Source organism: Calidris pugnax, unplaced genomic scaffold, assembly GCF_001431845.1.
Source record: "Calidris pugnax isolate Ruff unplaced genomic scaffold, ASM143184v1 scaffold273, whole genome shotgun sequence".
Taxonomy (NCBI): Eukaryota; Metazoa; Chordata; class Aves; order Charadriiformes; family Scolopacidae; genus Calidris; species Calidris pugnax.
In genome coordinates this window covers 9,498,979-9,522,414 of record NW_015094508.1, presented here as the reverse complement: position 1 = coordinate 9,522,414, position 23,436 = coordinate 9,498,979, and the positions used below count along the sequence as shown (strand labels likewise).

Sequence of the window (23,436 nt, the reverse complement as noted above, 5' to 3'; positions counted from 1 at the left end):
TCTCGCTCGTTTTGTCTCAACCAGAATTGGTCACACTAGACACAAAGCTCGCTAAGTACTTTGATCTACAGGGCTTAACAGAAATATGGACCTTACACAAAACCTCTGTAAAGGCATGAATTTTTCTCATCTTGACACTTACATAGAAAGAGAGCTACAATTAGATGGACAAATCGACATTTCTAAAAATAAGTAAACTGAAAATAGGATTGTTCAATTCAAATAACTGCAAGTTAAATATCAGGTGAAATCTCACTCATTATTATGAAAACCTTTTTCTTCTGTTGTGTGTACTGACTGTTTTTTTTTTTTTTAAAGAGGACATTGATTAGATTTTGCCTCATTAAAAAACAACATTTATATTAATGCTGGGTTTTTAATGCTTCAGATTTCCTCATTCACTACGGGACTCTTACAAGCCTGGTGCTTTATTTTAGTGATTTATAACTGGACCATAAAAGCCTACTTGGCACTGAAATCTGGAGCAGATAAGGGAAACAAAAAAAAAGCATTATTCTTAATATTCTTAATTTCTACTACTTACAAGTGACTATAAGATAGGACATTTAATACGGTTTTAGTGTCTTACAAATAAATAGAGATTTGCATCTGACTTCCACGAACCATGCAACCTGTGGTCTAACAATCCTTGTAAAGTGTGGTCCACTAGCAGAAAATACACTTATTACATAATACTGAGAGCAGACAGAATAACTTCCTCAAAGCCTTTGTTAGCATTTTGCCATTTAGTGAAGAGGCTATTTGAGATAATTTTTGCCTCTCTTGAATTTATTAATTTCTGCCAGCTGGTAAATCTTTCTCTAAAAACCTAAAAATACTCGATGCAAATGAACAGAATCTTTCTCTTAAGAATATTAAGAAGTAGAAATTGAGTTTGTATTGCTTCTCTGGAAAATAACTTACTAGCCAGGAAATCAGAGTTCTCCTTAGTGTTTTGATACACCAGTATTGACTGTCTTCATTATTCTGTCAAAGCTAATAAAGTGCATAAACACATCAGGTACACCCTCATTATATCCTTACTTTCAGAAAACTGCAGAAATAAGTACAAGCTTCTTTAAAGAAATAAACAATTATCCATGGCTTTAGTAGCATAAGTCATTACTGTCTTTGATTTTTAAAAGAAATTTCTTGTGGCTGGAAAAATCTTAAGAGAGAGGACACAGCATAGAGTAAAAGTGTTTTGTAATGTACTTACATATCACTGGCAATGGAAGAGTTCCTGGACATAGACTTTGGAGAAAGGTCATAGTCACTGTCTGACCGGTAAAGGAAAGACTCCCTACGTTGACTGTGGACAAAATTTGCCTGAAGAATCAGCCCTGATCCAGGGCTCGTCATAGGATCCAAGGGACTTCGTCCCGATGAGGTACCATTGTCCACATCGAAACTGCAAAAGAAAGGAGAAAAAGATTTATGACATTGACATAAGGGTTTTGAAAGTAATAAACACTCTTCTGACAGCTTTATCACTAGGTAATCGCTGCTTGGGGAAATAAAGACCTGATCAAGTCCACCACTAAGACAAAAAACAAGGCACACAAGAAATATACTTTAAAAGTACTGATAACCAAAGAGAACAAGTGTGAAGGAGAATAAGTTTGGTAGAGAAAAAAAAATATTAGGAATACAGGAAGCTTATGCTTCTCTGCACGTAGAGTATCCGTGAGCTCTATACCTGAGGAAACATGACGTTTCATTGAGCTGGACCCTTATTATCCCGTCTCCCACTATTGAGGCAGTTGAGGACTCTTTTGCTATCAAGTACCCAACCCTAATATTCATTACTAGCCAAAAAAGTCAAGAACATATTTTGTCTTACCCCAATATACAAAGTGATGAGGTGAAATTAAGTCATATGTGTGTTCTTGGGCATGCTTGCATGCATTAGAGTTCCTATTTTACAACAGATTGAAGAAATGTTGTCTTTGCTTACTGCCAAGCAGCATGAATTCTGTGGTCATTTGTGTCTTTGAACTACACAGTTGAGATCCAGCACTGCTAGTTCTTGTATTTGGTACTAAGAGTGGTAAACAAGCTTATAATGCCTAGGGAACACTGTGGTCACGAGAGGCTGAAGAGTGAGGGGAGAGAAAGAAAGAGAAGGAATGAGAAGATGCTCTTTCATGTAGTCTGTGACGTTTCCACAAAGGGCTTTGAAAATCAGTGCAAAGACCTTCAATAGGAGTCTGCAATCAATTAGAGACTAGCACAAGGTGGGCAGTGTTGGAAGGACGTGCTCATGGCAACCCGTGTTGCTTAGCAGCCCAACAGCTGCGTTTGGTACCGTAAGAAGTCTTTTTGGAGCATGTGGCTCCATTTTTAGACTTAATGTGTTGTAGTCCGCAATCTCAGAAGTTACAAATGTGTAGATTAGCAAGATTATGTCTCCATCTGATGGGATGAAGCACATTTTACCCAGCTAGAAGTGAAAGATGGTTTTTGTTTCCCTAGTTGGTTGTGTCTCTATAAACCAAAGATCAGTTTTAGCTTTACACTATAGAAGGAAATGTGTGCATGAGACTTTTGCTTATAACTGCTTGGGTTCATTTGCCATACTAATGGGAGCTCAAATAATACTGCTAAAGCATTTAGGAATGAAGGATGAACAGGGGATCATTTGCACGATTTTTCAAACATGGGTAAGTGTTAGCATCCCATTATGTATTTGTAGTGAACCCATCTAAAGTACTCATTTTCAAAAAAGTTTGCATGTGAAGGACACCCACCGATTTTCAATTATATAGCGGAAGAGAAAATATTCAATACATGTCAGCTATTGATTAGATTTCAGCCTGACGCAGGTGTCACAGCAGGTACACGCTACTCTCTGCACTGGCTTTTTTCTTGCTGTTATCCACCATTGATCTGAGGTTGCAGTGAGGTTGCACCTTTAATGTTATACTGAAGTGACGGCATTCCCATGGCTTTGTTTTCTCTGTTAAATGAACTAATCAAAGAAACATATATTGCCTATTTTGACAGAGATGCACATTGCCTGGCACAGAGTGGACCTTGATTTCATGGTTTATTTCATCGTTATTTTGCACATATTCCTGGAACTGCAAGCTTTCTACCACCCTTAGACTATATTACTTATTTTGTATTACCTTTCACAATTTTAATGTAGAAATGCAAAATGTGTGGGTTTTTTTTCAGAAAACTATTCAGAAAATGGTATTAAACAAACTTCAAGAGAGTTTAGCGATTTAGTCCTCTTTGCACTGTAGTTTTCAGAACAACTCACTGTCAGCAAGTCCTAACACTTCTCAATTTTTATTTCTTCTGATTATGTCTAAATACTTTTTCTGTGTCCTCAAATGTGCTACTACTACATGATATTATCAATCTCTAGCTAACAAGCTTAATCCATTAGATATCAAATGATGTCACCAGCCTGGTGGGTGATCTTGGACAACACAAAGCTCCTCTTTTCATTTCATTTTCCCTATTCATTGCACCCTTTTGATCATTGTGAGATCTGCTCACAAAGAAATATTGAAAAACATATCAGCAAGGGCAGGATAGCATGAATACTACAGTCAAATATCCTTTGCAGCTTATAGTGCCATAAGTTAATAACCACACCGCCATGTCATGGTGACATGGAAAGTAGTATTGAGTGCACCTTCAGCAAATTTGCCAACTACACCAAGCTGCATGACATGCTCAACACACTGGAGGGAAGGGATGCTGTCCAGAAGGACCTGGACAGGTCTGCAAGGTGGGCCCATGCAAACCTCATAAAGTTCTACCAGGCCAAGTGCAAGGTCCTGCAGCTGGATCACAGCAATCCCAAGTGCAAATATAGACTGGATGGAGAATGGATAGAGAGCAGCACTGAGAAGGACTTGGGGGTGTTGGTGGTTGAAAAGCTCAATATGAGCTGGCAATGTCTCCTCACAAGTCAGAAGGCCAACTGTATCCTGGGCCGCATCAAAAGAAGTGTCACCAGCAGGTTAAGGGAGGTGATTCTGCCCCTTAAGTCCTCTCTGATGAGACCCCACCTGGAGTACTGCATTCAGCTCTGGAGCTCCCAACATAAGAAGGACATGGACCTGTTGGAGTGAGTCCAGAGGAAGGCCATGAAGATGATCAGAGGACTGAAGCACCTCTCCTGTAAGAAAGGCTGAGAGAGTTGGAGTCGCTCAGCCTGGAGAAGAGAAGGCTCCAGGGAACATTTATAGCAGCCTTCCAATACCTAAAGGGGGCCTACAGGAGACATGGGGAGGGACATTTTACAAGGGCATGTAGCGATAGGGCAAGGGGTAATGGCTTTAAACTGTAAGAGGGTAAATTTAGATTAGATATCAGGAAGAAGTTCTCTACTGTGAGGGTGGTGTGACACTGGAAGGGGTTGCCTAGAGAAGTTGTGGATGCCCCATCCCTGGAAGTGTTCAAAGCCAGGTTGGATGCAGCTTTGAGCAACCTGGTCTAGTGGAAAGTGTATCTGGTCGTGGTCCAGGGACTGGAACTAGATGTTCAACTCAGACCTTCCAACTCAGACCATTCTATTATTCTATGATTATGACTAGCATGACTACTATTATTCACTAGCAAACAGTATTTTTGAGTTTGAATTGCTGAGTATTCCAATGCCAATGAAGGGTGAGCTCTTTGTATCCAAATTGCATAAAAAAAAAATTAATTGTCTAAATAAAATAATTTTTGTCTTTTAACAGCTGAAAGAACACACAGACTCCTAAAAAATGCACAGTCTGTATGTTTTGTTTTTCTATTGAAGGCAGGAGGGCAGATATCTCATGCAATTTTAGGTAAAATAGAAAGAGGACTGTTTACTCCTAGCTCAATAAGACCAACTTCTGCAATAGATATTAGTTTTTCTGAAAACTCTGGATCATAAGTTAAAAGTGGCATAGAAATAAATGAAGGTAAATATAAGTCTTCTGACAGCAAGAAAATTTTGAATGCAGGGTGACTATTAAATTGATTTCTTTAATAGTGGACTTAATTATTCAACTGATTAAAAGTTATTTTTTTGGTTTAAAGGAACATGTCGTTTTGGTTCCAGATTTGTTTTATTTTCTTCATTCACCTTTTGTGGACATGATATACCTATTTTATTACCAGTCTTATTTCTCCCTGTCAGAAACTAAGGCAAGCTTCTGTGAATGAGTTCACTGTCAGATTATAAAACAGTGATTTTTCTTAAATTTTAAAGTCCATTAGATAAGATTGAAGCTTCATCAGCTGGGATAGGCTCTGTGGTTTGCACCATCAAATAACTACAAGTATGTGCAAGACTTGCACATGGCTGTTGTGACAGGAATTTTATCCTGTGGTGCAGTGCTGCATCCACTAGATGGGTGTCAAAAGCAATGAACGGGATCCAAATAAAACAGCTTGGATTTGGCTAATACTGCTCAACCAAAATGCCTTTTATGTAAATATGGATCAAGAAAAAGAAATGTTCAGTTCTACAGTCAAAGGAGAATGTGAATACAGCACTGGTTTACCAGAAACTTATGTTTACATTGAAAAGTTTTTAAAATGCAGCAAAGTGTCTTATTTAGCTCTTACTTACTGAAGTGTTTGCTAACAGTTTCAGGTACAAAAGCCTGTAAAAATCTAAATGAAAAATGTGTTATTACACTGAAAATGGAACAAATTGTTTCTTCTGAATCACAAGTCTTATCTGCAAGAAATGGCATTGCTGATCACATGCATCAAATGAACAGAGAATTAGAATGAGGAATTGAAGACTTTCACACAGCTTGTTTGTTCTTTCTTGCTGCATACACTGAAAAAATTTAAAAGTTTAAGGACAGGCTCTTTAATTTGCCTGGTCAGAAACTGCAGAAAGTCCTCTGTGGTTGCTTCATATTTATCTTTCCACTCCTGCTAAGTTTTAAGGCACGGCAGGAATATGCTGTGAATTAAAAAGTGCACACTCAGTGACACACGAGAAGTTACTCTCTCCCGAGTGTGTTCATCAGCCTCCTTGCACTTTCTGGTGAAAAGTCGTCTTTGGAAAGGAAGAAGGAGCATGGAACTTATTACTGGAAGCACAGGAACTGTTTTGGTATTGCTTCACAGTCAGAAAATGGCCATTTAAAGACTGAATTTTCCACCATTGTTCTGCAGCCAGCTTTAAGCACTTTGCACAACGCCTGGAAACTCAAGCTGCTTTTAGTGAAGGGAGCATTTGGCACATTACACATCACAGAATTTTCTGTGTTCAAAGAGCTTTGCTGCAACTCCAGAGATGCCAAAGCTATGTAAAGCCAATGCTAATTCAGCAACTTTGCATCTGCATTTTGACAAAATATTTTATGACATAAGTGGATACTGTTTATCCTTAGAGCCTGCCTTAGTGTTCAGTGATGACAAATATGACATGAGATGAAAGTTCAGCCTTTTTTCCTTTTTTGGTAATTGACCATGTTTGCACGTCTTGCCCACTGTGTATCATCCATGCTCTGTGCCAAGATGGGGATAAAAGTGGTGAACTCTCTTGAGAGACTTGTAAATGTTCATGGCTAATCTTCCCTGTGCTCCTAGCAGGACAAGTAGTAATAACATCACAAGCAACCTTTGGGAAGATTATTAACGATTTTCTTCAGGTAACAGTAGGAATACATGGCAAGGAGACAGGAGACGATCTGAATCCTGGGTCTCAGCAGCACTACATTGCTATTTACTGCACAGCTTCTTTACACAGGGAAAGAAACCCCCTGTGGACTTCCTTTTGAGTTCTTAAATAACACTCTCATACTCTCTGCAAAAAACAAAAAGGGGAAGATCTGTGTGCAAAACGTAACTTTTGTTACATAAGGAGTAATAGCATCATAATGAATATACACAAGTGCTTGTAATTAAGGTTGCAGAGAAAATCTTAATGTTGGTCTTCCTTACTACTGAGAGCTTAGCAATTTAATCCTGTAGATTTTTCTTGGGGGTATATATTTTTTTTAAGAGAAGTCACAATGGGCATGATTTCCAGATCAACTGACTACTGAAATAACCTATAACTAATGCAGAATATATCCATCACATCTAAGAACAAAACTTTAAACTGTCCTGCATTGGTTTAAGGCACACACGTCTCTAGAATACACAGTAGTTAATGCAGACAAGGCCTAAGAGCTCACTACATTCTGCCTGAATAGCAGGCCTAAAATTTATTTCTTATATTAATTCGCTGCTTGGGACCTTTCAAAACGTTTCCTTTAAGACAGTGTCAACCCAGTGATGCAGGAGAGACCACATCTGTTTTTTACCTTCTACTTTCCTTTCTGTCTCTTCTCTCATGTCTAGTAAAAACTAGACCTCAGAAAAATGAGGGGAAAAAAGAGAAATATTTATACTGACATTTTAGAAGAAGTATCATCAACTCTCTATACTTGAAGAAAATAAGTAATTTGTATATGGCCTGATATTTTTTTCTCTCTAGAAAAGCTAACAAAAAATTTTGCCTTCCACTGCTTAAAAATATGTTTAGCAATTTGTAAGCAAATGTTATTAAAAGGAACATATGATCTAAATCTGAATTTTCGTGTACCACTGGAGAATTTAAGCTAACTATCTACTTGTGGCTTTAGGTTTCCAGTTAAGCAATTCAGCAAGCAAGGCCTATGATTAACTCCATTTTTAGAAGTGGTGTGGATAGATTTTCCAGTATCAAAACTGCAAGCCAAAGAAGAAAATGTGACATTTAGTGAAATTTGCTTGTAGCAGCAAAACTTGGCTTTTGCTCTTGGCATAACTGTTTTTGGAAACATTTGAAGTGTAGCAAGGCTTAATACTAATATAAAAGCCCGGAGAATGGACAAACAGAACATGTATAGGACAAAAAATACACTGAAGCAAAAAGGTTTGTAAGAATTAATCTACCCAGACATGTTAACAGAAGGATTCCAACTATCTATTTAAGCTTCTGATGATTTTCCAGCAAGCATCTTAGGAAATGCTGCTGATCTCTCTAAACAAATTGTTTCATGTTTTGTTATGAAGTTGCCAAGCGAGGAGTTTCCTGTGATGACTACTTCATATCTTTGGGCGTTTTGCTTGGAACTGTCTCCTTATACTCAATTCAAGGTGTACTTTTCATAATGTCACCTCATTATCTCAATTATATCTCAATGGTCTATATATTTGGCACACAAGACTTTGTTGCACCTATTAAAACAATTTGCTTGTTGAGCTCAGCCATAGTGGGATTTTTTCTGTGAATCCTTTTATTCTTTCCTCCGAGAGAGAATTGTCCCACACCTGGCAATTTTTATTCACTGAACATGGGTCTTCCAACTGAACATCTTCCTGCTAATGTGAAGTTCAGTTAAGAATGCCAGATTCCAGATCCTGTTACATGGATTTGATGTTTCTCTGAAGCTGAAATAGTTGTCTTATTGCAATATAATAACAATGCAAACGAAAAACACAAGAGAGACAAAATGCAAAATAATTTCCAAGAAATGTGGTGATCTGTTCAGGTTTCTACTAGGTTTAAGTCACTTTGTATGGTTCCTCTGATCTAAGAATTGTACTGGGACAAGTATTCCCGTTTTCAGATAATAAAAAGAGGCCTCCAAGACATTAAACTGTTTTCCCCGAGGCTTCTGGTAAAGTCTGTGGCAGACTGAGCTCTGAATGAGGAAATCTGCAGAAAATATTGAAGAATTGGACTATTTTGTGAAACCTGGCTGAAAAATAGAACCACTTCATCCAGACATGAGAAAGAGAATGCAGCAAATCCCGGAGTGCTCCTGAGCAGCAAGCCAGCCAGCTGCCCCCAGCCACCCACTGGCTCCCACTGCCTGTCAACGCGACTGCTTCGCTGAGAGTGCAGTCTCAGCAGGACCAATGGTTCTCTGCTTTTTTAAAATTACAGTCTGCCTGTCACCATTCACTTAAATCATAGAATCATAGACTGGTTAGAGTTGGAAGGAACATTAAAGACCATTGAGTTCCAACCCCCCTGCCATGGGCAGGGACACCTTCCACCAGATCAGGTTGCTCAAAGCCCCATCCAGCCTGGCCTTGAACACCTCCAGGGATGGGGCATCCACAGCTTCTCTGGGCAACCTGTTCTAGTGTCTCACCACCCTCACAGTAAAAAATTCCTTCCTGATATCTAATCTAAATTTACCCTCTTTCAGTTTAAAGTCATTACCCCTGATCCTATTGCTACACTCCCTGATAAAGAGACCCTCCTTATCACTCGGGTAGGGCCCCTTCAGCTACTGGAAGGCTGCTATAATGTCTTCCTGGAGCCTTCTCGTCTCCAGGCTGAACAGCTCCAATTAACTCGGCTTGTCCTCACAGGAGAGGTGCTCCAGCCCTCTGATTTTAAATGTATTGGAATAAAATCTTAAAGCATTTTAAAATGTTTATCTAGTAATTTATAAAAATATGCAAACCATCCATCAAGCATACTGATTAATCCTGATTAACATCCAGCTCCCCTAAGACATTAGAAGAACAACTTTCTTTCAGGAAAACTAAAATATAACAATGAATGTAAGATCATGGTTGAGACAGACTGCTGCCAGAGATGGAAAATCCAATACACTGAAAGACCTCAGCCTCATCCAATTTCAGTTGGATGCCATTACCAGAAGTGATCAAATTATTTCTATATATTCTTTCTGAATTAGTGGTGTGATAAAGCAAGTATGCAGGAAAAAAGGTAATTCCTCAGACCTGCAATATTTAAATCAATACCCTACAGTACTGATGAAAGCAAACATAATCCAGAAAACAGGTATAAATTTTCCCAGGGCTAACAGCAATAAGCATTGGGAAGCTTCCTGGCAAACACATCCTTCAGAAGAATCATCATCTACAGCCACAATGCCAATAAACACTTGGCACGGTCACAGAAGATATGGTTACATGTACCATGTGCTTAGTGGCAGAGATCTTGGGCAAAGAGTACCCCCAGCCAGAACTTGACAAGAAAATGGCAGTTGTGGTTACTCCTGGTTACTCTCCTGTCCCAGAGAATGTGGTACAGAAGGAGGTCCAAAGAGCCAGGAGATGTGATTGCCATGACAAGAGTTGGTCGTAACCCTCAACATCACCCAACTCATAATTATTAAGGTGTATAATTGTTAAGTATGTATTCCAGAAAATGGATGAGGGCTGTGGACAGAAAAGTCCAAAGAAAAGAAAGTCTATTGCCCGAACTATAGGAAGCCTACACATAGAAGGTAAGATAGTTTGTTTCACCAGTACCATGTGCACACATAGATATCTACCAGAAATCAAGTCCAGCTTCAGGGGAAAGTGTACAGGAGGCAGCTGGATAAGAAAATGAAGTTGTCTCTTCAGGCAAAGAAAGTGTCTTCCAATGTTGCTGTAGATTCTCTATGCTAATGAAAGCTCCATGAAAAGGAGACATCATTATATTTGACAAGCAACACTTTTTTCTCACACTGTTGTAAAATTCCTTTAATTGCAATAAACAATTGATGGCAATAAATGACATATGAATTCTACTTCCACAGAATTTGTGGTGGGATTTGTTAATAGCAATTATCACTTATATCATGGCATGTATTGTTAAAATTTCAAAAGCTCAATGTATTAAGAGCTTTAGAGCTCTACATTCTTTGTACTTTGCTTTTTTTGAAATTGTTTCACTGAAGTCCTTTCCATTTCAGTTTTTACCGTTTCAGTTCCTTACATTCTGGGTGTTTGGAGTTTAATTTTTTTTTATTTGCATTTTTTGTATTGTGGTATTTTGTATTGTATTGTAGTTTACCAAATTTACTAAATTTTTTGTTTCTTCCACTTCCCAAGACTTCTACTAGGTGTATCAAGGTCCACTTCAAGATTTCGGTTCTGGAAACTCTTGCTACAGCTTTGCCACATGCAAGCAACAACCTTTAAAGGAAAAAGATCAGGAGCTTGTCTTGGAAGGGTGCTGAGACTGGAATATCTTGAGTGTACGTGCTCATATTGTATTTTACTTTACATAGATTGTAGACCCTTAGCAGATTCCCTGAGTAACTGTTATGTCAAGAAAGATAATTATCATCACTAGTTCAAAACAAATTATAAAGAATGAACCCCAGGAACCAATATATGTTAGGGGTGGACCTGCTGGAAAGCATTTCTGAGGAAAAGGATCTGGGGATCCTGATGGATAGTAAACTATCCATGAGCCAGCAATATGCCCTTGTTGCCAAGAGGGCCAATGGAATCCTGGGCTGCATAGGGAGAAGTGTGGCCAGCAGGTCGAGGGAGGTCATTCTCCCTCTCTACTCTGCACTGGTGAGGCCACAACTGGAATACGGCGTCCAGTTCTGAGCTCCCCAGTTCAAGAGAGATAGGGAACTACTGGAGAGAGTCCAGCGTAGGGTGGCAGAGATTATTAAGGGATTGGAGCATCTCCCATATGAGAAAAGGCTGAGAGAGCTGGAGCTCTTTAACCTGGAGAATAGAAGACTGAGGGGAGACCTCGTCTGTGTTTACAAGTTCCTAAAGGGTGGGTTGAAGGAAGAAAGAGCCAGACTCTTTTCAGTGGTTTCCAGCGATAAGATCAGGAGCAATGGGCACAAGCTGGAACATAGGAAGTTCTATTCAAATATGAGGAAGAACTTCTTTACAGTGAGGGTGACGGAGCACTGGAACAGGCTGCCCAGGGAGGTTGTGGAGTCCCCTTCTCTGGAGATCTTCAAGACCCGCCTGGATGCAGTCCTGGGTAATGTGCTCTGAGCAATCCTGCTTTAGCAGGGGAGTTGGCCTAGATTATCTCTAGAAGGTCCCTTCCATCTCTGACAATTCCGTGATTCCATGATAATCTACAGCAATGGATCACTTGGGGCTTATTTTTCTTGATTCTTTTTACATTATTTTAATGCTATATTATATTATTATAATGCCTAATAATATTACCCAAGCAGGCTGCTTGATACTCTGCATTATAAGACTGCTTTTTTTTTACCACTACTAAATTCTGTCCAGTGACGCTGAAATTTTCCTTCCAATGTTTTTGAGGGAAAATAGGTCAACTACTGATGAGAAAATGGCAGAGAAATGTATATTTTTTTCATATTTAAAAAGAAATCTGGGAACTGTTTTGTGAGATACTCTAGTGACTCATATTTTGCAGCAAGAAGTGGAAGTGTCTGCAAAACGCTTTTTTTGCTGATTCTGTAAACATCTTCATAAATTTCAAAAGTTATAAGCTTAGGCCAACCTTAATCCAGTCACCTCATGTATCTCATTACTGAAAAAATATTTTGTGATACTATATTATTTTTTAAAAAGCTCCTGCTTTGTTCAGGGTCTAAAAGGGCCCTGAGGAACAAGCCCTTGTCAGTGGGATATTTCTCGCATTCACTGCAGAAGTGAATCAGGCAAAGGACTACAGAAAGGTAGAAGTGCTTTTATCATCACCAACTGGAATAATATTTGCCCAAGTTGCAGTGCACCTGATACTGAACTAGTCACACCAGCTTTACCTACGTCACTAATTACGTTTCTCATTCTTGAGGTATTCACTCTGAACAGCTCTTGCTTGAGCTATGTGGACATCAGCACTTAAAAATACAGATTAATTCAGAACACCTGAGCAGCTACTGCATGGATCAAAGGTCCATGAGATCCATGATTCTGTCTCTAGTAGTGGCCAAAAGTGAATGCCAATGGAAGAGGGTAAGAGCAACCACTTAGAAGTGATACCTCCTCAGTGTATCCCAGTCCTTCACCCTGACCCTTTCATGAAAAATATACTCTGAATACATGAGTCATTCTGTGACAAGAAGATCAAAAATAGGAAGTTATAGACATCTCATTTTGCATACTCAATTTAGGGAATACTTTCACTTTAAACTCTGTGCTTTAGTTCTCCTTATGTTAAATAAGTATGATAGTACTTCCTCAAATCATATGGGCAATATGAAAATTAATTTCATCATCTCTGAGAAGCAGTAAGGTATCATAGTGATGGACACCACAGAAAAGCCATTGAAAGCACTATAACTACTTTTCCAACAGGAGTGAACAGCAAGTTGTCAACAAAGCACGTTGCGTTAGAGTGAGCAGCAAAAAATAATCGAATTCCTAATACCTCATTAGTTGAGTTGCATTTGTTCTGTGCACTCAGTGAAGTAAAACCACTATGGAATATTATAGGTAAAGTCTGTATCAAATTATTTGAGAGCAAGACTAAACCAAGGTTCCTAAGTCAATTGTAACATTGGCATTTCCTTCTTATGTGCTTGACTTTTCAATCATAATAATGTAGATATGAGGTCGTTGTATGTACATCTGTGTGCATGTTGGAGTCCACATGATGGCCTAATCTCTCTAAACTCTTGCATTTGCTTTTCTTGTTCTAAAATTTTCTTTTTCAGCCTACTGTAGCACTATGCACTATCAACAGCCATTACTGGTAGACCACCCGAAATTTCAGACTTCAAATGCAGAGCTGCAGATTTGCTTTCTAGTAGTTAGTATACAGATGAACAAGTTCACTCTCCTTTTTGGTTATAACGTATGTTTGATTAACCTCATATCCTGAAGACTTCAAGATCAATGGAACATCTCATTCATAGTCTCATTATAATTAACAGCTATCTTAATATAAGCATGTTCTCGCTAAAATCTTGTGTTCCTATATTTTTTGCAAAGTTTTTGTTAGTCACTATAAGATCCCTACTACATACATGGTTGTTGGACTCTGAGAGCAAAAGCTATAAAGCTACAAATGCAGTGCTTTAACTATTGACAAAATAAAGAACATGTTATGAGGTGAAAAATTACTATACATATTATGCAAATCTTATTTGGGATCATATGTAAATGAGCAGAAGTCTACGAGTTCTCAGTAACTATTCACAGCTTAACTAGAAATAAGAAAAAAAACCAAAACACTAGCTGCTACAGTCTTCAAATGCCACACACAGAGCTAAGCTAAGTATGTCTTACCAAAATGAGTCTTTCTCTGTGGAGGAACGTGGTAACAGAAATATCAGTTTACACACTTTACTTGTAACAAGGCATTTTTTCCAGTATTAAACAAACTTGGAAGCATATTTGAGGTAATGGGTGGAAACAGGAACTGAAAAAAAAAAAAGCTTTTTTTTTTTAAATGTGAATGATCTGACAGGCCAAAGCTGTTAAAAATCACTGTGTATTGCAAAACAAAATTGAACATTCTCCTCACAAAGCAATACCAAAATGTTTTACTAAAATTTACAACTCAGCCTGCCCCATACAGAAATATGCATCTATAGAACTATCAGTACATTCAAGGACAGCTCAAGCTTTACTCATTAGTTACAGAGATATCTGTAAGCACAAGCCAATTCCAGAGAGTGAACTTTGTGCTCCAGTTCGCATAAAGAATTTGGTAGAGAAACAGACTGATTGTTTACTGCTGTGCTCATCCATCAACCTTCCTCCCTGCTGGAACTGCCCCTCTGCTGCCATCCTCCCTGAGGCAAAACGTGCTGCCTTCCCTCATCCTTTCTGCAAGACCTCCCTCTAACACCAAAGGAATGCATGTTTAAAATACCAAAACATTGCAACGTTTGGTCATAGAACCCTAGAATCATTTTGGTTAAAAGACACCTTTAAGATCATCGAGTTCAACTGTTAACCAAATCATAACAATTGAACTACAGAGTTCCTTAGGATGAAAAGATTAAAATGCCATCCATTTACAAATGAAAAAAAAAAAAAAAGAAACCAAAGTAGATCAAACATATAAGGCTATCTTTGAATTAAGTAATTTCCCATTCTCAGGAAAACCTGTATATAATTTTTTTTTACTTTATGCAAAAAAGCTGTTTGGCAATTTGATTCTAAAAGTCTATTTCCTTGATACCTATGTCATTACTAAAATTGGGACAGGACACGCCATAATTGCTGGCGCCGAGGAGGTGATTATATCACTCTGGAAACATTACAAAATGTGCAATCCAAGAGACTGGGAAGAAAAAATGCCAACATCTAGCACCAGTCCCTACAGCTGAAAAAATGTCACTGTAACACTGTTGCTTCGGGAACAAGCTTTGTCTCCAACTTTTTTTCTCCTAACATCTGGTTATTTCATCCTGTAAAGTGTCCCCAGGAGAACCAACAATTTTGCCAAATAAAAAGTACTTGTCAATGAATTCTTCTGAGCAAAATTCAACCTGCATGTCCAAAGCTCTGCTAAGCTGATCACACACATGGTCGTGTGGTTATGTGCCCTCCCTGCTTGCACCAGTCTAGATGCAATGTTCATCACCATGTCTAGTCTACAACTCTGGAGAACTCACAGGCCAAAGTCTTTGGCTCTCAAGGAGAAACCTTAAGCAGATGCAGGGCCCCCCAGGCAGCCGAGGGAGAGACACTGCTGGTTTACTATGTAACCTATCAGGAAATCCTTTGTTTCATTCTTTTCATTTGCAGGAATGAAGTAGGGTAAGAAAATACAAAAACCTGTTCTTTCACTGAATGAGTCATCCTGAATGAATCATTTTATCCCCTCCTGTGCTCCCATTTCCCTACCTGCAAAATGAGTACTTTGAAAAGTGCTAAGAGCTCTAGTAACAAAAGAAAAAAAAAATAATTGTAAGAGCTAAAATTAGTATTACTGAGAGTAGTAGTAACAGTTGTGGAAATATCAGAAACACTGCTTTTTAAGAACTTATCAAAAGTGGATTTGCATGGGAAAAAAAGAAATTTAGAAATTTTACTATTTTTCCTCATAGAAAACGTGTGAAGTGATAGGAAGACTAGCAGGAAAGAAAGACTTGCTTTTTTACTTCTTTTGTTACTTTTACTTTCCAAGACCTTCTCATCATTAAAAATAGAGTGGAAGAAGACATTAGATCTAGTATTTCTGTAACATTTGGAAGGAAATGGAGGGAATAATGACCAAAAAAATCCCAAACACCAAGAAAAAAAAAAAAAAAGAGGAAAAAAAAACCCTTCAACAAACATGTATTAAAAGAAATTTTGTGAAAAATAAGTTCATAGGAAAAGATAAAAGAGAATCTTTTTCACTTCAGGTGAGAAGTTGGTTAGATTTGTTTTAAAATGTGGCTTTGATTTTCTGTCCCCTTTATTCTGTACTCCTATAAGACACAGAAAATCATTATGAAGTCTCCTTTCTGGAAGAATGAGATTATCTTTTTTTTTTAACAGGAAATGGACTATAGTATTAAAAAAAAATAAAAATTAAACGGGAGTTATAATTGCAAAACAAGAAACACAACTGAGGTCTAAAGCAAAAAAAACGTGACACTGGCGAAATACATGCTTGGCATACCCTACTCTACAGTCCTGCCAGAACAGCATGTGGGTGAATGTCTCCTCCTTGGTCTGTAGTAGTGCCTTAAGGAAACCTAGACAGTACATATTTTCTTGTACTATTCTTTTTTTACCCCCTCCAGCCATGACTCTTTGCCAGCAGATAAGAACCTACCCTACATGAGAAATATATGCTATTAAAAAGGACAGCGTGAGTGAAATACCAATACGGTTTTCACTAATAAACCTAAGTGTCAACATACTAGTGGAAGTTAGAACCTGTAGGCCTAATTTTACAGAATATTCATGGGTTTGTACAATTTTGGAGAGTTCTACAAGGAGGCTTGAGACATGAAACTTTGAATTAACACAAAACAAAATCCTCGAGGAGTATTTAAAGTAGAGAAGAAGGGGAAATCTCTGCTTATACTTCAAACACTACAGTTCACACAATTCCTTGACACCTGAGAAAGTGAAATAACCAATTATGGAAATATCTGTATATTTTTAATCTTCATGAACTATTATGTTACACAGTAACATTTGTGATTGTATCTCTGTTCATCCTTTATGGAAAGCTGGATTTAATTTATTTTACAAGCAGCTGCAATAAAGAATATTGCACAAGAACTGACTCTGCAAAGCTAAATATCAGGAAATGGAGCCTTCTCTTTTGCTTCAATGAATACAATGTCTGAGTCTAATTTAACATTAGAAGAACTAGGAGGTAACTCTGAAACCAAACACTGGTCCTGAGCTGCACAGTGATAGTACAGCAATGTCATAGAGGTTAGAAGGCTGCTCTCAAAATCATTGGTTGACCAGGATTATTATGATAAAATCCATAACATGACAGAGAATACCCACACACTTTAAAGAGGAAGAACAGCAGGCAAAGATGGAATGGACTGGACGTGTGTGTGGAGATTGAGGAAGCAATACAACAAAGGATCCTCACCCTGCAAAGTCATCCTTTTTAGCACATAACTATCTTTAGCAAATGAAATTCTAGTTAGCGATACTTCTCATGAAAGATTGAAGAAAAGGGATGTGCTTATGAGCAAAAGTATATTCCAACAGCTGCTAGCCCTTAGATTTTCTTCTCCAGTTAAAACAACTGCAGTGGATTTTTAATTAACATTATCATTTTATTATTGTATTTCAATTGTTTCTTCCAAGGAGTTTTGAAAGAACTGGAAAGTTACTGTAAAGTATTTTTTTCTTTGTTTGTTCAATCTGGATTTCTAATTGCCAATGAATATTTAAATTAAAATAAAATCTTATTTTGAAGCCAAAGCCCAAATATTACCATGATCAGTATCTGAAATGGAAAAATTGGAGAAGGCAGAGAGAGCAATTGGTCTGCCTTAACGCTAAAAGAATTATAATGTTTTGCTTTCAATTACCAGGAATTATACTGGACTCCTATTTCTAGTACCAGCAACCACTAAGGAAATAACTACTAGGTAGGAAATCAATCAGTTTTAGGTGATTAAGCAAAATGTTCTGAAGAGCTACTACACAATGAAAAATGCTTGCTTCCCACCCATCTAAAACCATGTAATTGATACTGATTGCATACATACAAAGTTATATTTTACTGTTGAAATTCATAATTGTGAGAAACTTGCCAATGCACAGTATTAGTAACAAAGTCATAAGATCATCTCACTGATACAAGGGGGAACACATTTCTGAGGTGGAAAAGCTGTTTGGACAAGATTAAAAGCTGTGATGGCTTTACAGAACTTCATTTCCTAGTTATTAATTTCCAGCCTTTTCCAAGAATAGAAATTCCAAGAACAACACATTGCTTCACAGTTGTGAATGCCCTGCTTGCCAAAAATGCAAATGTAATTACTATCTGTGAATCCAAGACAAATGATGGCACTGCTGATAAATATGAGTAAGGATTTCATGGAAACATAGACCTCTAGAGTTGGAAGTCAGATTCATTTGTAAGGGCTATCCATGCATGTGCACTACAGCAAGCACATCAGTTACAACCTGGCTGGTACCAAGGGGAATGTAGTCATAACAGACAAAATCCTTCTAATAGGCAATTGTGGCATTTGAGTTGCCACAAATGCTAAGACTTTATGAAGGCTGCTGGGACCACTAGGGGTTCAAAGAATGCTTCTTAACATTTTTCCAGCTCAAATCACTGGCCCTTAAAGAATGGGAAACATATGTCAGCAATTAAGTCACTAATCAGTGTTACCAAGCATAAAAACAGTGCCCGTGCCTATATTGACTGAGTCACTTTATGTGTTTTCTCAAATGTCCTGGACCCTGCATGACATTGAACCTAAACGGTCATTTAGGTCATACTGAAACCTGCCAAACATGGGTCTTTCCTTAGTTGTATGAAATTCAGAGCAGACAGCACTGAGGTCACTATCACGGGACAAGAGGGACATTGAAACAAAGACCAAACCAGACATTGGCTTGCCCAGCGTCTCCAAGAGGATAAATCAAAAAATAAACTTCTGCAGACTAGGCTGGAAAGGGCACAGCTTCAATATCACTGAGCCAGCCAGCATCATTTTCAGGCTCATTAAAAGAAGGGCATTTGAACGATTTGCTTGAGAACTGACAAAGAATAGGTTGAACTTTTTAAAAGTAACTAATTATGCAATTGTAGTGCCTACAACTAATCATCAGCAAGCTTTGAACTAAGGGTCCGATTGGCTTTTATCCATGTGCTCTCTTACCATGCCTTCCAAAAATATTCTAACTCTTAAAAGATCGCTTATTCTGTGTGCATTTCCATTTGAATGCTTTATTTTTTTTTTCCCTGGGTGCCCGTTACTCCCTGATTCAAAACAATTTCCTCTATATCTGGGTACAAAGAACAGATTAATATCACAGGGATTTCCTGTGATAACAGGTAACATTGGTACCAGTCTGGTAAACAGCTTTACTGTCCTCCCATTCTAAATGTGTGATTTCTTTCTCTTGTGAAGCTTATTGGTACATTCTGAATTGCTAGCAACTTAAGGTGGGCAAAAGTATCAAATCAGGACTTAAACATAGTAAAGAGGAAGAGAAGGTAACAATCTAATCAGCTCTTTGGACACTGTCATCTAGTAGAGTAGTACCGGTAGATGACTCTACCAGTAGGTAGTACAAGGTAACAATCTAGTCAGCTCTCTTGACACTGTCATCCAGTAGAGTAGTACCAGTAGATGACTCTACCAGTAGGTAGTACAGAATGGGCAGTGCACAATGAGCAGGAATAGTGAAATTTTGGTTTTGGGATACTTACAGTGCAGGTTTTGGTGTACCATGAGCTGCTGAGGAGGGAAGTATTAAATTTCAAATTTTAAAAATCTGTTTCCTAAAGCACAAGAAAAGAACTGAAAATTATGAATGGCGATGTAAAAATGGATCTACAGTACTGAATACTTTGTGGACAAAACAGCCAAAATGCTCACTGTGCAGGATGTAACCCAAACAGCAGCCAGAGTGGCTTAAGCAGTATGTTTTTTTCCTGTCACAGAAAAGGTACACATCTACTGTGTCATTATCTGATTCATACAGAGGTTTATACTGTAGAATAAAGAAAGAAAAAAGGTCAGGGAAACATCATTGTTTTCCAGTCTGGAGAGAGACAAATTACAATAGTTCCTGACACACACCCAATTCCTCCTTTCAGCCCCATTTTGTAGAAAGGACACAATCATGTCTGGTTTGTTTTTTTCAGAATCTCTGAAGAAATAAATGGTGAAACAGTGGGTATTAAAGGGAAAATAAATCCAAAGACATTTAGAGAAGAAAGGAACAAGAGCCAGAATACGAGCCAGGAAGGAAAATCTATCCAAACCCAATTTGCTGCTGTAAATAAGCATTTGCTTAATTTATGCTATAGAGTTTCTTCTATTTAAATTGAATAGAAGATTTATTCCCAAGTAAAGAAGATGCCAGGAATGGACTGAGCAGAGTCAATTACAAACATCAGCCTGTATTGCATGAATTGTTTGACATCCAGGTCAAAATGATTGGCAAGAGATAATAAGAAGAGTAGGAAATTACTATAGAATTATAGGATATTGTAACTTCAGAATTCAGCACTATTTTAAGACTAAAGTAATGTGAAATTGAAGAAGAGATGAAGAAAACCCGAAACTCATTTGGAAGCATTAGCAACATCTCCCTAAATGTCCCTTTCAACCTAGCTGCCTAGCTACAGACTGCTTTCAAGCCATACTTTACAGAAGCATGCTCAAGTGGAGCAGTCCTTTGTACACTTTTAATTGCTTTCACATCACTGAACATGTTTAGAAGAAAACTAGTGTTACAATGGAAGTGGGTGGAAAAGGGGACTTGGCTCTCCAGAATCAGGAAGGGATCCCTTGGGGCCTTAGTTCCATACCAGTCGGAAAGAATGTTTGGCTTTTTTTTTTTTTTTTTCCTTTTCCATTACTGACCTTCTTAGGGTAACTCTTTGTGTGTTTCTTTTCAATAGCCAAAAAAGTATGCAAGAACAGCAACAAGGGACTAATATGGCCTCTACTACTGAAAACCGTCTGCTGATGAGTATAACCAGAACATCTATCAGCAGATGTACTGATGTTACTGTTGTTCTTTTGTGGCTCAATGTTTTCATTTGTTGTATATTTTCATTCGTCATAAGTGAACATGTTCCATTTTACCATTATTGAGTTTGTCAGATTTGTCAGACCACTAGCTTTAGTGGTTTAGTGGCTTTAAGACCAAGAGTCTTAACACTCTTGCTGCAAGTGCAGGCCTGCTAACTTTTAGGTGTTCATCTTTTCTTCATCCTATTTCTGTCCACAAAATGGGGCTATACCTGCCAACAAATTTTTTATGCAGTTTCAGACTTAACAGACTAAAAATGATGACAAACTGTACACAGGAATTGGATGAGATTTATCCAGCATTTGTGAAATGTGGCATTTCAGTCTATCAGACGTCCTTCCTCTGTATTTCCTTTTTCCTATGTACGTTGCAACACCAGCTGATAAAGGCATTATCTTACAATCTTTATGCAAAGCATGAAAAGTAAATATACACATGAATCAAGAATAAGAAATAAATACATAAAACAAAAAGATGTTTTTGTTTTCTAAGAAGTTGCCAACATCACTTGGCAAAACTTGAAAAAAAGGTTGTTTATAGGTCACTCAGGGAAGACTTACACCACAGATTTGCACATAGGTCTGTGCTGTGGTGAGAATTTAAAAACAAATAGCACAATTTTTTCTCACCCTTTAATTTTGAAAGTTTTAATTCAAATTTACAGCCTTTTCTGTCTTCGTTAAATCTTTTCTTTTTAAATGTGAGAGCTGAGAATTTCACATGACTATAAGACTTGGGTATATATAAATATTGCTAGAACTACGCCAACTGGAAAATAATAGAAACAGACACATTTTAATGCTATTTCTTAGTAGTGTCATATATAAATACATGAGAATTTCTTCAATATGTTGAAAACTAAACAGTGTAATTTCATAACAACTGAAACCTTTCGCATGCCAAAAATTTTTATTATTATTATTAAAATAAATTTAAGGATAAATTTCAGATTTATCAAAACCTTTTTTCATCAAAACAAATCACTTTTTTCTAGTCTGACATGATTCTTTTATTCAAATAGTTGATTTGAATAATGATTTTAAATTATTAAATTGAAACAAAGCATAATGAAATTGCTGAAATCAATTTTTTCAACTGATCTGTGCTGAATTTAGTTTGAGGTCTCTGAAAAAAAAAGTTCATACTTCTGCAGCAAACTTCTTATATTTAATGCTTAACACTTTCATAGAAGGAAAAAAGTCTTTCTTAAATATGCATAGAGAAGAGTATTTTTGACTTGGTACTTGAGGTTTTGAGTGTATCAGTGTTAAATATCACCATCAGTTGTTTTTATAAAACAAGCAAATGAAGTGGAGAGGAAACTAATTTAAGTCATAAGTTACTCTCTGTGCTTCTGGAATCCTCAAGACAAAAGTCAGATGAGCAAAATCAGTTTCTGCCATTTAGCTTCTAAAACTGAGCACTGGATGTCTTTTTATACATAACAGGTTTGAAAATGTTTCATAATTTTTGAGGAAAGAAAAAAAATATTTAAAAGATCATATAGTATAGCCATGTCTTGCACCTATTTAAGTCATATATGCACATACCTTCCCACTATCAGCAAGGTCAACAAACAAAGCAGTGCAAAAACCTCCTTATGTGTTTTGTGTATGTGTAAATTAAGAAACGTGCTCTAGGACATATTATTCTGAATTAAAACCCATCATAGCTGAAATCTGATGGGAATCACAGTAATGAGGTTGAGTCATCTGTGCTGCCATTAGAATGGTGACATCATTGCTTAGTGACTTCATGTATTTGAATTGACCACACTTTGAGCACACGGTTCTTTCAACATCACATTCAGACCAAGTCATTAGTTTATTCTTGTTGCTGTTGCATAACACTATATTCCATACTGGACTTCCCTTGTTTTATATGAATACTCTCCTTATATTATAAAATAATGCTATAACTACTAAATATTAAAGACTGTATTCAGCATAAGCTAAGTTAGTAAAGAATTCATCTGGTTAAATATGCACCTTGCAGGTGCCCATATGCAAGTTAGATTCCATTTATATGTATTATATTCAGTGGAACTTTTCTTGATAAAATCAATGAAATAAAGAGCACATCTGCTCCTGAAGCAGGTGTCTAAAATACATGATGGAAGTCATAACCTGTAACAAGTATTTCTTGGTTACTAGTTCAGACATCTATCTTTGGGTAAGCTGAATCCTGTGTGTTATGCCTTACACTGTAATTCTGTTTCTCAGGAAATTGTGTTGGAAGAAAAATGGCCTTACCTTGGAAAAAAATGCAACCAACAAGTTCAGCCATGGCGTAATGGAAGGGAATAAAAGAGAGAGGGAATCTCAACATTGATCCAGATTTGGGCTACCTCCTATATTCGATTGAACAAGCTGTAAATGGGCTTTTGGCCATTCAGGCTGAGCTGTCAAGCGAGCTTCTCATTAAACTTGCTGTCCTCTCCCTTACCTTATGCTAGGGATAGACATTGCAGTGCCTTGCCTCCACTGGCCTCATGGTCCAGTTACTGGTTGGAGCTTTGTCTGTGACCTAATAATCCGCAGATATGCACAGGGAGGAGGTGTGAGAACAAACTGTGCTGAAAAGACAAGATTGTATCTTCAG

At 37.6% G+C, this 23,436-nt stretch overlaps 1 protein-coding gene across 5 annotated transcripts in view; it reads right to left on the bottom strand.

Moving 5' to 3' along the window:
* The window catches only part of PDE4D (phosphodiesterase 4D), a 623,750-nt gene that overhangs the window by 124,966 nt on the left and 475,348 nt on the right, over positions 1–23,436 (bottom strand). For all 5 annotated transcript variants that reach the window (XM_014964972.1, XM_014964973.1, XM_014964976.1 and 2 more), the window contains one exon: positions 1,220–1,411. In XM_014964972.1, the coding sequence (XP_014820458.1) occupies positions 1,220–1,411 (192 nt within the window). The remainder of the gene's footprint in view (positions 1–1,219; positions 1,412–23,436) is intronic.